The sequence below is a fragment of the Anser cygnoides genome, chromosome 18 (genome assembly GCF_040182565.1).
Source record: "Anser cygnoides isolate HZ-2024a breed goose chromosome 18, Taihu_goose_T2T_genome, whole genome shotgun sequence".
NCBI lineage: Eukaryota > Metazoa > Chordata > Aves > Anseriformes > Anatidae > Anser > Anser cygnoides.
In genome coordinates this window covers 5,017,002-5,030,019 of record NC_089890.1, presented here as the reverse complement: position 1 = coordinate 5,030,019, position 13,018 = coordinate 5,017,002, and the positions used below count along the sequence as shown (strand labels likewise).

The 13,018-nt window shown below is 53.8% G+C and overlaps 1 protein-coding gene across 3 annotated transcripts in view; it reads right to left on the bottom strand.

Moving 5' to 3' along the window:
- The window catches only part of ATP2A3 (ATPase sarcoplasmic/endoplasmic reticulum Ca2+ transporting 3), a 44,355-nt gene that overhangs the window by 29,514 nt on the left and 1,823 nt on the right, over positions 1-13,018 (bottom strand). For all 3 annotated transcript variants that reach the window (XM_066979467.1, XM_066979465.1, XM_066979466.1), the window contains exons 2-3: positions 1,362-1,379; positions 784-866 (exon numbers count right to left, since the gene is read on the bottom strand). In XM_066979467.1, coding sequence (XP_066835568.1) covers positions 784-866; positions 1,362-1,379 — 101 coding nt within the window. The remainder of the gene's footprint in view (positions 1-783; positions 867-1,361; positions 1,380-13,018) is intronic.

Here is a 13,018-nt window from a genome sequence, read left to right as displayed (position 1 = left end):
CAGTGAGCAACAACAAGAGTAGGTATGATGCTTCCCTTGGGCTAGAAGTCATCTCCAGATCTCCCCTGCCCATTTCCTCAGCATTATTTAGTTGGGCTCTAGGTTGTGTCAGAAGTCCCAAGCTGAATGAACGGGTGGGGACAGAGCATCTTCCAAATGAGAGAAAAACCACCCAGCTGTGACTTCTTCAACAGCTTGACATGAATTTTTCAGCATGGATTACTTGAATGAAAGGAGTCAAGGCTGCCAAGATATCATTAAACTGCGGCAGAAGAATCTGGCAGTGGCAAAGCTTCAAGGCACGCAGATTACTCCAGGGCTTCTAATTTAATTCACACTATTGGCATTAACTTTAAGCAGCAACGCTGGGATCAGCTGATGGAACCGTGCCCCTGGGCCCCTTCCTGCCTGTACGGTCTTAGGGAAATGTAAGGAAGGCTGGAGAGCTGCAGGATATCGCTTTTGGATGGATCAGCAGTGCTGAGAAGTCCTCCAGTCTCACCTAAGCACATACGGTGCCACCGCTACGATCGCTGTGCCCTGCACAACCACATCCCCTCCATCCAGCACGTGCATCCCTCCGGCCTCTTTACTCCCCCTAAAAATAAACAACTCTGTCCTATTTCACCAGTGCTGATGGAAACGCGATGCTCTGTTTAGACACAGCACCTTTCAAGCATGGGTGTGGGTCTGCAGCTCCCTCCTCACCCGAGCTCCCACCGCCACCCAGGGATGCCGCAGCCCGCCCGCGCTCGGTGCCCGTGCCCAGCCCACGGTACTCACGAAGGAGAGGAAAGCGGCCATCAGAAGGATGCGGACCAGGAGATCTTCGAACTGCTCCAGCACCAGTTCCCAGAGAGACTTTCCTGGGGGAAAAACACAAGCCCAAGCACCGTCAGTGCCCAAAACGCCCCAGAAGGCAGGGAATTTAGGACATGGAGACCACTAGGGCTCACAGAGCCTGTCCCTTGCTTGCAGCATCGCTGCTCCGGGCACTACAGGGGACACCCATTGTTGTGGGCAGTGTTGAATCAAATGAAAGTAATGTCCTGAATCTGCAGATCATCACCAGCTCCACCTGCAGCAGCGAGGGATTTTTCTCTCTAATATGAAATGCCTTCCTTTCTGGCATTGCCCTGTTTCTACTACGCTTGTTTGTAACTAAAGAAACCAAATCCTCTGTGTTCCTACTCCCACCTGGCAGCCTTTCCGTCAGAGGAAGGCTCTGCTCTCAGCCCAGCTGTCTCTGGGATTAAAATTGAGATTAGGAGAAATGACCCCGCACACTCACCTTCCTCCGGCAGCCTTGTCCCCAGCTTTCACCCCTCCCCGTCCCACCCTGGGCACGTGCCCCCACTTACCTTCTTCTGCAGGGAGCTCTGGGGGTTTCCATCCATAGCCCAACGAGCAGGAAGGGAAAAAACGGGGAGAGAAAAAGAAATTATTAATTTGGGATTAAAGCAATCCCTTATACCCCAGCAGTTCACCAAGTACCCCAAACGCAGCTCGTGCTGCACATATTGCCACAAGAAGGCTGCCTGTGATCGGACTTCAAAGCCTGACATCAGGCAAGCAGCACCGGCTGCTCCCCGTGCCAGGGAAATGTCATTTCCCTGCTGCAGCCGGGGCGCGGCAGCATCCATCCCTGCACTCAGCCTGCCTAAAAAACGCATGCCTCCTAAGAGCCCAGCACCCTCGGGAGCTGCCCTCTCTGGTCCCAGGGCAGAAAGCTCCGAGCGTCCCATAAACCACACTGCCAGGGACCAATAGGGACCTGCTGGGGCCCATAAATTCCCCACCATGTTTCCTATTATCCCCTTGTATTTCACAGCCTGCAACACCCTGGGAAGGAAATCCAAAGCCAATGCTGTGCTGGTCCAAGCTGTCCTCCTGCCACACTGCTCCCAGCCAAGCCGAGCCCAAAACGGCACCAAAAGACCCCGATAGCCCCACGCGCCCGTCATAGCCCACCCGCGCCCTTTCAGTAAGGGTTTACCCTATCCCATATCAGTAAGATTCCTGCAGCTGTCCAGCAAAAGAAGATGTTCCTCCAGCTCCTTGTGTTTTTAAGGGAATAGGGGGCCGAGGGCAGACGTGGGGTGAGACGCGGGGTGCCGCCGGCCGCCCCAAGCCCCCCACGCAGAGCCCTACGTGCGAGAGCAGGAAGCGAAACCAGCTCGGCTGTTTTCCACCCTCTATTTTCATTCAGAGAAACGAGAAAGGAAAAAAAAAAAAAAAACAACACACAACAAAAAGCCCCAGCAACCTTCACTGAGCAAAACGGTGAAAACAAGCACCCTGCGTGTTTACCCCTCAACTGCTGGCAGAGGCACTCGCTGGGAGGTTTTTTAAGCCCATGTCCCTCCTAAACTCCTAAATAACGATGCTCTGAAGCCCTGCCGTGATGAGGGCACAGACCACAACGTGACACCCGTAGTTATTCTCACAGCGAAAAAAAATGAAATTCTTGGAGCGGCTTCACCATTTCGGCTTGTTCTACAGAGCACCAGAAGGAAAGCTGCTCTTCTCCCTTTTGCAAGCAGCTTCCTCCCCACCCGCAGCTTCCTCTCCCCAGCCCCAAAACGAAAGGCAGGGGGCACCCGGGGCCGTTTTCCCCATCCAGGCTGGGTTTTTAGGGGTGTGACCGTGCAAGGTGACAGACCGGGGGGGGAACCAGGGCTCAGCCAGGTCCCAGCTCCGCCGTGGCACCCCGTGGTGACGTTGCGCCCCGAGCAGCCGTGCGTAACGCCGCCAGCCCGTTGTGCCTCTGCCGGGCATCGTTTGCATGAGGAGTCGTGGTGAGGCTGTTTGCAGAGCGGGGACTTTGCATGAGCTCTGCGGACGGGGCAGGAAAATGGGTTACCGTGAACTCAGGAGGAAGCCAACACCCTGCCGGCAGCACGGGTCTCATCGCCACCAGGGTGACACCGTGCCACCGAACCCCAACCAGCAGCAGTGCTGCTGCGGCTACTTCCCCAAAAAAAGCCAATTTTGAGCACACTGGGAACTAGGCAAACCTCCTACAAGTGGCGCCCCTTCCACCTCCCTTCGCATGACAGCTCAGCACCCACTTTGCACCCTGCAAAAAAGGGCCGAAAGCCATAATGCACTGTCATTTTTGGGTCTGCATCCGCCCAAAACCACCTGAAAATGGGGAAGTTTGGGGTTGAAGCCCCCTTCTCTCACTTCCAGTGCCCCACCAGAAACAAAAGGATTCACCACTCTCCAAACCCCAGGTTTTATCGGGTCAGCCCCGTGGTACCAGGCAGCGCAGTGCAGCCGGTGCCACACCGTGGCCGCAGCGCTGCTGTGTCACAACAAAACCCAACGCGGAGCAGCAAAAGCCCAGAGCCACGAGTCCCGTGGGACAGCACAGCGAGCGCAGATGGGCTGCAACGGGAATTCCCGCTGCCGGGCTATATGGGTACGGGATGCTCCAAAGGCAGGCACGAGGCAGAGGTGGGGCGGGCACGGGGCCGGTATCGCCAGCTCCTGCCAACTCAAACAGCCCAGCAGGGCTGGCACCGGTGACGTGGAGGGCACGGCGAGCAGGTGACAGCGAGGCAAAGCAGCCCAGGTACCACCTGCTGGCAGCACGGTGCCCTTGGGGAGATCCGGCCCTGTTTTCCGGGTCAGAGCAAACAAATAAAACACGGCAGGGTGGCACAGGGGGCGCTGGAAGGAAATGCTCGAGGTGCATGCCCATACCCAGAGCGTGAGCCCCAACACCGAGCATCGTGACAGGTGAACACTGAAACACCCTTATCCCTACGTTTCTGGAGCTTCTCTAGGATAAAATCATATTTCCCTTATGGAAAACACACCTGCTGCTGAGCAGGGAGAGAAGGGTGATGTCCCGGAGCCCAGGCGAGGTGAGCACAGTGCAGGCAGTGCGGACCAGGCGGGACCTGGACCCGTCTCGCCCCGCACGAGGGAGCACAGCACCCAGCCTAGGGCTAAGGACCAGCATCACCCCCAGACTCCACTCCAAAACTTCCTTATTCCTTGCCATATTTCTACGCCGTAAACTCTTTTTTTATTTTTTTCCTCCCTTTAATTTATTTTTCCGTACGCAGGGAAGGGGAAATGGATGGGTAAAACAAACGATGCATCCGATTCCCAGACTTCACCAGCAGGCAGGAAAAAAGTGGTAAAAAGAGTAAGATAAGCCCCTAAAACATCCCCAGCTGGGACAGCAGCCTCCCCCAGTGACATAAAGCAGGAGCTGCTCTGGGATCCTTCACCCTGCAGAACAAATTTATATTTCCAGCCGCGCTGCGAGGCCCCGCTCCCTGCCCCGGTGGCGGCCGGCACCGTGCAGGGTTTGGCTGCCCCCAAAACCCTCTGCTGAGTTTCCCCATCCCCTGCTCGGTGGGAATGCCACCTGGGGACGGGTGCTCAGGCGCTTTTTCACCACGACTCTCGAGTTGCAAGTGCGGAAAGCAACATGTTTGAAGGCCGATCCGTTGTGTTTTAGCGTTATCGCGGATGACAAGCACTCGAGGACTGATGGTGCTAACGCTGCGCGATGCTCGCGGGGGACAACGTGGAGTTATCCGAGAGCCTCGGCTGTGCAGCTGCCAAAAGAAGCCATTCAGCTTTCCTTTCACGTGCAGCTTCGTGCTGGAGCCTCCTGAGCACGTAACACCGCCCAGCCTGCTCCCAGGTGCCACCCTCCCCACGGGGACAGCCCCAAAAGCTTTGCCACCCGTTTCCCCCCCCCGTAAGCAAAGCCCTGGGTGCGCCGTGCTGGGGGGAGCCTGATTTGCCTACCGCTCTGCACCTGCCTCCTGCGCCCGTGGCACCCATCTGGTGGAGCAGCACCGAGATAAAAGGGACGAGGGATGAGCACCCCTCCCACGGCAAACACCCTGGGATCGCTGCTCCGGCAGCATCCCCGAGCCCTGCAGGAACCCAGCGTCCTGCCTGGTGGGGCAATGGCAGCCCCAAAATAAGGAAAAAATAAAAAAAAAATAAGGAAGTGTTCAAGGCAGGGTGATGGTTCAAGCAGCGAGGGTGGCCCCACAGTCCCGAGAGCTGAGCAGAAGGCATAAGGCATCAGGAGAAACCTGCCTGTCCCACCCCAAACTCCCCTTCCTTTGCTCCTGGGAATGGCTCAGCCCCAAAACACTGCGTGGCCTGAGCATCCTGCAAAGGGCAGCTCCCCTCCAACACCACGCACAGGGATCCTGCAATGGGGCTGCAAAGCCCCAAACATCCTCCTCCATGGAGGAGAGCAAAATATTTTGTATGGAAAACCCGCATGGCAAGTCCTTTCTCCTCCTTTTCTTAAGGCTAAGAGAGCAAGGGGAGAATATTTCACCCATTTCCCCTGAAAAATCAAGTCACCAGTCAGGCCAGCAGCCTTATTTGCAAAACTAAAGTCCCTTTAACAATGCCTGGGGAAATTTCAGGGAAAAACACGGGGAAATGGGACTCCCCAGCCCAGCGTGCGGTGGCCTCGTCCCCCCAGTGGTTCCCGCGGGTCCCCAGGGGACAGGGGGGCGCGTGGCAGAGGGAACGTGCGGCCCCAGCCTCGGACGGGTGATGTGAGCGAGCTAAAGGCAGGTTTTGTTCCCTCCTGCACCAACGCAGCGGAAAGAATTTCCAGCTCCGGCTCCCGGGTGGAAAAGCTAAAAATCTGCATTTAAATAGTAACAGCTTTGGGGACATTTGAAGGAAAATAAATTAAAATAAAGACACGGGAACAAAATAAAGCTTAAGATGGGGCTTTTTTCACCCGGTTGCACCCCAAACCTTGAGGGGGCAATCCCCACAGCCAGGCACAGCTTCCCCTGCCCAGCTCAGCCCCGGCACAGCCTCACCACGGCCTCGGTGAGGGAGCCCCGCTGCCTCCTGCGAGCCCAGAAGTGCCACGATCCCAGCCCAGGGGCACACTGCGATCCTCTTCTTGCAGGTTTCATTTTATTGCCCTACAACTATTTTTTTTTTTCCCAGAGAATTTCCCACTGATGCTCCGGTGCTTACTTTTAACTCAGTCAGTTCTGTTGGCACACAGATGGATTTCCATCCCTGTGGGCTCTGCCCTTGGCCACCATCACCATCATCATGATACCCCGATGCCACCCCTGAGCCAAAATCTCCCCAAACCAGCAAATGTTCAGAAACCAAAGCCCCATCCAAGCCACGGCAAGCAAAACACCAACTTTGCAACACTTCTGGGACCGCCACACCATGCTGCAAGCCAGCCAGTGAGTCAAACACCCAGCGGCATAAAATTTAATAACGTTTAGGATTAAATAATGCTAACATAACAGCTTAGCAAACCAAACACGCCAAGCTGCAGAGGCGGCAGTGCCCGAGCCCTCACGATGCCGGTTCAGCCCCTGCAAAGCCCAGGCAGGTTTTAAATATCCCCGGGGAGGGCATTTGGTGCTGGGAATTGCACTGCTGCCTTTCGGCTGAGTTCTGTGCGATCTGGGGAAGAGCCGGGTGGAAACGTGTTCATGGCTTTTTTCCTTAAAAAAACAGAAGAAATGGCTTACTGGGCTGCAAAGGTAAGAAAAACAGGCAGGAAAATGAGAGCAGGGTGCGTCTCCAGAATGGGATGCACTTGCTCCTGGCGGAGCGATGTTGCTCAGCAGGCAGCGAGGGGCTGCTGCGGCATGGGGCAGGGGGACAGAGGCAGAACGAGACCAAGCTTCCTCCCTCCCCCCCCAGGAGGGGCTCTCTGCAGCACTCTCGCCCACCAAAACAAACAAAACCATTTGCTTTTCCACATTTTTTGCTTGACCTCTGGCACGCTGCAGGCTCGGGGCTGAATTGCAACCAGCACGGACCCAGCGCTACCAAACCAGGGGGAGACGTTTGCAAGGTGCAACCCTCCAAAAGCAAGGCCAGCAACCTCGGTAAATACCTAAAGCCCTGAAATATATTGCTTTTCAACCCTAACACTGCTCGTTCCTTTCTTTGTCAAGACAAGAAAGCCCTGCCCGAAACTGCAGGCTGCCAGGGGTGACCCCATCCCAATACGCACAGGCTCAGGCTCGGACCGGGTAGGGTGTGGGTTTTGTTTTTGTTGTTCTCCATTTGTTTGTTTTCTGGAGGAAACGCCTCCCACTCCAGAAAGCGTTTGTGAAATCCGACAGCCGGAATATTCACATCTCGAGGCGACTCCCATCTGCTGGCAGAGCAAGGCTGGCTGGCAACACGTGGCCAGGCTAAGGCGGCGCGGCGCCCACCAGCCCTGCCCCGCACGGCAGCTAATGAGCTGCTTTTAAACTCAATTAACTTCAGCGGAGATTATTATTATGTTTTTTGGTTGGTTTCTTTTCGCAGAACTCCTTGCCCCAGCCAACCCCGCTCCCCAAACACATGCTGGCTTTTCCTGCTCCCCGCTCTCGGGGCTATTTTCAGCGGTCGCCTTGGATGGGTGTTTGTGGAAAACGAAGTATGCATGGTGCTGAGTTCAGATTATATCAGAAGAAAAAAATATATATATCCTGCAGAATAGAAAAAAAAAGGTCTTTCTGGATGGGAAAAAGGGATGAGCTAGGCAATTAGTACTTTTCAGGGATGAACTCTCCGGGGATCACGCATCCCCGTGTAGTTGAGCCCATCCCCTTCCCATAAGGAGGCAGGTCGCTGGAAGAGTTGGTCCCATTTAATCTTATTTCTGTGGCCTCCTTCCCACTGTGTATAGTGCGTGCATGTAAGGGATGGAATTTTATTTTTATAGATACACACATATGTATGTGACATATACATATATGATATCTACAGACAGATACGGATGGGTATAGAATAGAATGGTTCACTTGGAATGGACCTACAAGGATACAGGTACCTACGCAGAGACCTATAAAGGTACCAATAAACAAGTTTAAGAAGACTTAGTGTCAAGAAGACAAGTGTCAAGAAGAGGTGAGAAAGGGAAAAACCATGCAAAAGTGCAGAAAAGCAGCAAAACCCAAACCACGCGGAGCCCTGGGGAACGCCGTCCTCCACGGAGCGAGCAGGAGGCTCGGGGCCGCCGCCGCCTCTCCCCTGCAGCTCTGTTTTCGTTTTTCCACTCGCTCACCACATTTTCCTTATTTTAGCGCGTTTTGTTGACTTGGAGGTTGCAAAATGGAAAAAAAAAAAAAAGAAGGGAGCGCAGGCAGGTAACGGCGCCGGGCAGCATGAGGGGTGTCCCCACCTCGGATGCTGTCCCCATCAGTCCAGCTTGGCCAAGGGGAAGCGTGGGCAACCAAGCCAATGGTTTTGGGGCAAAACCCTGGGGATTTGGCTCCCCCAGGCAGGCAGAGGGGACCGAGTCACTGCTGCCCGAGTTCCTCCTCGCAGCTCTGTGCTTCGCTCCCCGCAGCGAAGGAAGAGAATCTCCCCCGCCCACGCACCCCTCCCGAAAAGGAACCAACCGATTTTTATCAGCCACAAGCACAAAAAAAAAGTTTCCAAAGCAGAAATAATAATAATTAAAAAATAAAAATTAAAGGCGGGCACGGCATTGCACAGGCTGGGGCAAAGGGGCTGATGGCAGTGGGATGTGGGGGCACCTGGGGACATTTTAGAAAGGAAAAAATATGGGGAGGGGGAACCACAACCAACCACCACCCAGCCTTAGCTCCTCATATTTGGCTCTACCGGGGGGCAGCCGTGCCATGCGGCCCCCGGTAACTCCTGTCCCTTCCCCGCCTCCCCTCCCCAGGGCTGGTTTAAAATACACCCGGTCGCTAAATAGCAGGAAACACCCCATGCCAAAACACCGCGGACAGGAACCCCGGGGCGCAGGGGAGGCGCAAGAAGCAAGGAGCGGATTTCCTCCCCAAAACGTCGCAGCGCCGCCGGTGCCCCCGGTGCGCAGGGCACGCGCCCTCCGAGCCCTCCGAGCCTCAGCTGGGCACGGGCACGGCAGCTCTGGCTAGGAAAGAGGTCTAGGTCTTCTTTTTATTGCCCCTGGGTTGTTTCCCCTCCGTTAGGGGATCTTTGAGCCAAAAGGCCACGGTGATTTGCAAACGCAGCCCAAGCGTGCAGGGGGGGGATGAAATTATCAAATGGGGTGACCCACATCAGCATATCCAGCTGCACGAGCAGCAGGTAGTTGAACATTTAAATTTTAGGAGGGTTGCTGCGAGCACAGCAGAGACACCTACGTTTGGGGGTGCAGGAGGTTCACATGCTCCCAGAGAAGCTGGCGTTTCACCCCAAAAAAGCACGGCGCTGGTGGCTGCACCCGAGCGCGCAGCCCACGGGGACGTGCTCCAGCCCAGGGGTGCTGCAAGTACCGGCGATAGTGGGGAAATAAATAAGCAATGAAACGAAATAAATAGAGAAAAAGGGCTTTTATAGGATGATAGTAGCCAGACCTCAATGCTGGGAGGTTCCCACAAACACCAGCTACAGGCACGAGGTGAATCGCCGGCGAGGATTCATTCAACACAAAAATCTTCGCAAAAGAGCAAAATTCGGGATGCGACCCCTCTCCCCCGTGGGCTGCACAAGGCGAGCAGCCTCCCCACCCCCCAACCACGGCTTCAACCCCCGGAAAATATCCATGAGCGCTAATTGTGTTAATCCCAAGAGGAGCAGGGAGCCTCCCGCCCTGGCGTCGCCCATCGCAGCAGCCCTGCCTGCAGCCGGTTAACCCGCGGGGTTCGACGCCCACGGAGGCGGCGCGCTCACGTCATGGAAACACTCAAGTAACCACAATTTTCTCTATTGCTTTTTGGCTCCAGCCCCTCAGCACTTCCAGCCTTCTCCCGCTACCTGTTTTACAGCGCGATAATCGCTGCAGACGCTTCGCTGCAGTGCTTGGCAATTTTATTTTAGTTTTTTTTTTTTTTTTTTCTTAATGTAGGTTACTGTTATAAGTTCTGCCTCCGATACTACAGCACTGAGATGTTGGGAAAAAAAAAAAAAAAGATCGTGAGTCACGATACCAACAACATGTCACACGCACAGTAATAGAAGTCGGTGGGGACGGGGTGCCCGAGGGGCTCAGTGTGCTGCCCCACAGACCCCCGAGGGGTGCTCCCTGTCCAGCACCCAGCTGGGTGACAGGCATGGCGTGCCTGTGCTGAGTTTCAGGCTGATGGTTTGCAATGAATCATCCTTAAAATAAATAAATAAATAAATAAAAGACATTTTGGTGGGGCATCACCATCCCACCCAGGTCTGCAAACACTGCACGTGGGAGAAAAATCGAAGGTGGAGCCTGCAGAGGTTTGAGCATACAAAAAGCACCAAATACCCTCGTTTCTTTTAGGAGCAAGTGAATTAAGTGTTACGGGGCAGCGAACCAGCTGCACTGGGGGGTCACCCAACGTGCCACGTACACGTGGTCCCAGGGGACATGTGCGGATGAAGGGCTCTGCAAGCCTGGCGCTGGCGGCACGTAGCAGCGCTTGTGCAAGCGGTGATGCCGGCCACACACGTGTGCAGGGCAAGGATGTACCAGCACAGAGCGAGCTGCAGGACGGGAGCTCCACCGGCAGCACGGGGCCCTGCTCTCCCACCAGCAGGTCTGCAAGAGGAGAGAAAACGCAGAGCGAAAACGCAGCGTTACGCACGCTCCTCCAGCAGAGAAAATCTCTCCGGTAGAAAGAAATCCAAAGCAACAAAATTGTTTTGTGTTCGAGGAAGGAGAAAAGAGAAAATATTTAAACTAACTTGCAACCTAAATGTCAACAACGTTTTTTAAGGCTTAGCCATGAGAGACAACCGTAGAAAAGCGACTCAGTAGCTCAGAACTGGATCTGGTGACTGCAAGAGGCTGAAACAGGCAGACAGACCGAGCTGCAAGGGGGGGAAGAGCAAACAGGCTTGGGGCTATATGGCAAAAACGGCACCCAATGGGCAAAACCACTCGGCTCTGTTAAAACAGGCACCTGAAATACGGGGACAAGAGGATCCATGTGCATGGGGTGCACTTTTGGGAAGCTGCACACCCTGAGCGGGCACCCGAGGACTCTCTGTGCACCCCATTTCCTACCTCAGTGCTCTGCAGCACAGCGGTGACCAGCTCAAAAAACAGTAGGAAAATACAAACATTAAAGAAATAACACTTGTGCATGAGGTGGGGGGGAAACCCCAAGGGTAAACCCCTGGGTAAAGGCCCGTGGGTGCACCTGCACAAAAATCCCTTCCACACCAGTGCAGCCCCTGCCTCTGCTTACCCTGGATGTATTAAACTGCTGCAGGAGCCAGGCAGGACAGGATGGATGGGAGGTTTTCTGAACGTTGCTCTTCACTCATGTTTATTTTATTATTTATTTTTTTTTTAATAAAAAGATAGGAATGGAATTGGGCAACCCCAGAGGAAGGTGTGGGGCTCAAAGCCCGAATTTCCTATCGTCCAATTAGGAAAATTACGTGGTCTCTCCACAACCCTGAAGGCGCTCACACTGTTTGAGGGCATCAGCATTTCTCCTAAGGGAGAGGATTTGGAGGAGGAGAAGAAAAAAAAAAAAAAAAAGAAAGAAAAAAACACACAAAAAAACCACGTAGTGTGTTTATGAATCAGACTGCTAAGCGTGTGTTTCGGGGGTGGAAAAGGTGGGCGATGCGCAGAGGAACAGAGAGCAGAGTGAGATGAGTCAGAAAATGCTGCTTTTCCCCTCCTTGCCGGCACCTCAAACGTTTCAGCACGAAAAAGAAATTTCTCTCTTTCTTTTTTAAAACTGTCAGGAGCGAGCCGGAGCACTAACCCGGGCTGGGAGGCAGCCGGGGTGTTTCCCCGGTGCTGGAGCTGGCTCTTAATAATCATCCAATAACACTAATAACCCTTAGGACAGCCAGCAGGTAACGCCGTTACTGTTGCACCTCGCAATGGGGTGCACGAGGCTCTGGAGGCCACCAGGCAGGGTTTTGGGGTCACCCCAGGCACAGCTGGGGTCCCGGAGGGGATTGGTGAAAGGCCGAGCAGAAGGGCCTGATCCTGGCCGCTGCCATCGCCACTGCAGAAGGGTTTTTGCTTCGGTGCTGGAGGAGGTGGCGCGCAAAGAGATAAATGCCCCTATGCTGCAAACATCCCGGCGCTTGACTCCGCTGACATTCACAGTCCATTTAGGTTACTGATGAGGCAAATAAAATTATGCATATGCATTAAGGTTGGCAATACCGTGCCCGAAATGTGCGCTCATTTACACATGGAAATCCATTTAGAAGAGAAATCACGGCTATATTTAAATCAGAAAAATCACTCGGCTGGCCGCGGGGCAGCTCCTGCTTACATCTGTCACTCCTCGGCAGAGCTGGAATCATTTCAGAGGAAATTCAGCCTTTGTTTTTTAAGTTCAGAAATAAAAAAAAAAACACATTTGCACTCCCGTGCCCTCCAGCCCTGTCTATTATAAAATTAAAAAAAAATAAAAAAATAAAAAAATAAAAGAAGGCAGAGCTCTTGTTTCAGGTGGCCTGAAAGCAGCTGCGACTCGGAGCTCGAAGGCTCGGGAGCCTTTTGCTGGTGGCCACGGCGAGACCTCAGTGCACCGCGGCTCCTCCAGCTCCCCTGGCAAACGAAATCGCCGCGCTGCCAGCGCCGATGACAGATTTGAAACTCAAACACGAGCTCTTCCGAACAGAGAAATATCTTCTCCGAGCCCAGTAATCTATAGCATGCTGCTCGGCTGCCAAGCCGCTAATTGGAGATATTAAATAATCAGCATTGCGCTCTGCTTCCTCCTACAAAGGGAGCTGCGAGCGCTGGAACTGAAAAGCGATTTTAGGCTCCTAAAGAATGTGCCCCCCCAAAAAATACATATACACACTTAAATAAATGTGGCCCCCCAAAATACCTACACACACTTAAATAAAGCATGCCAGCGGCCACTGCTTCTCGCTCAGTGGTGCAGCTCGCTGCAGCTCTTATTTCTGAAATGCATCAACCCAATCAGAAATAAAATTAAAATAAAATGAAGAAGGCAGCTCCCCAGCATATGTCAGGAGAAGTTTTTACGGAAGACGCTGTATTTCGGGCCGTGATTCACGCCGCCGCTGGCAGTTGGATTTCAGGTGTGGAAGGAAATGAATGAACGTGAGCCGGGAGGGTGCGAAAACG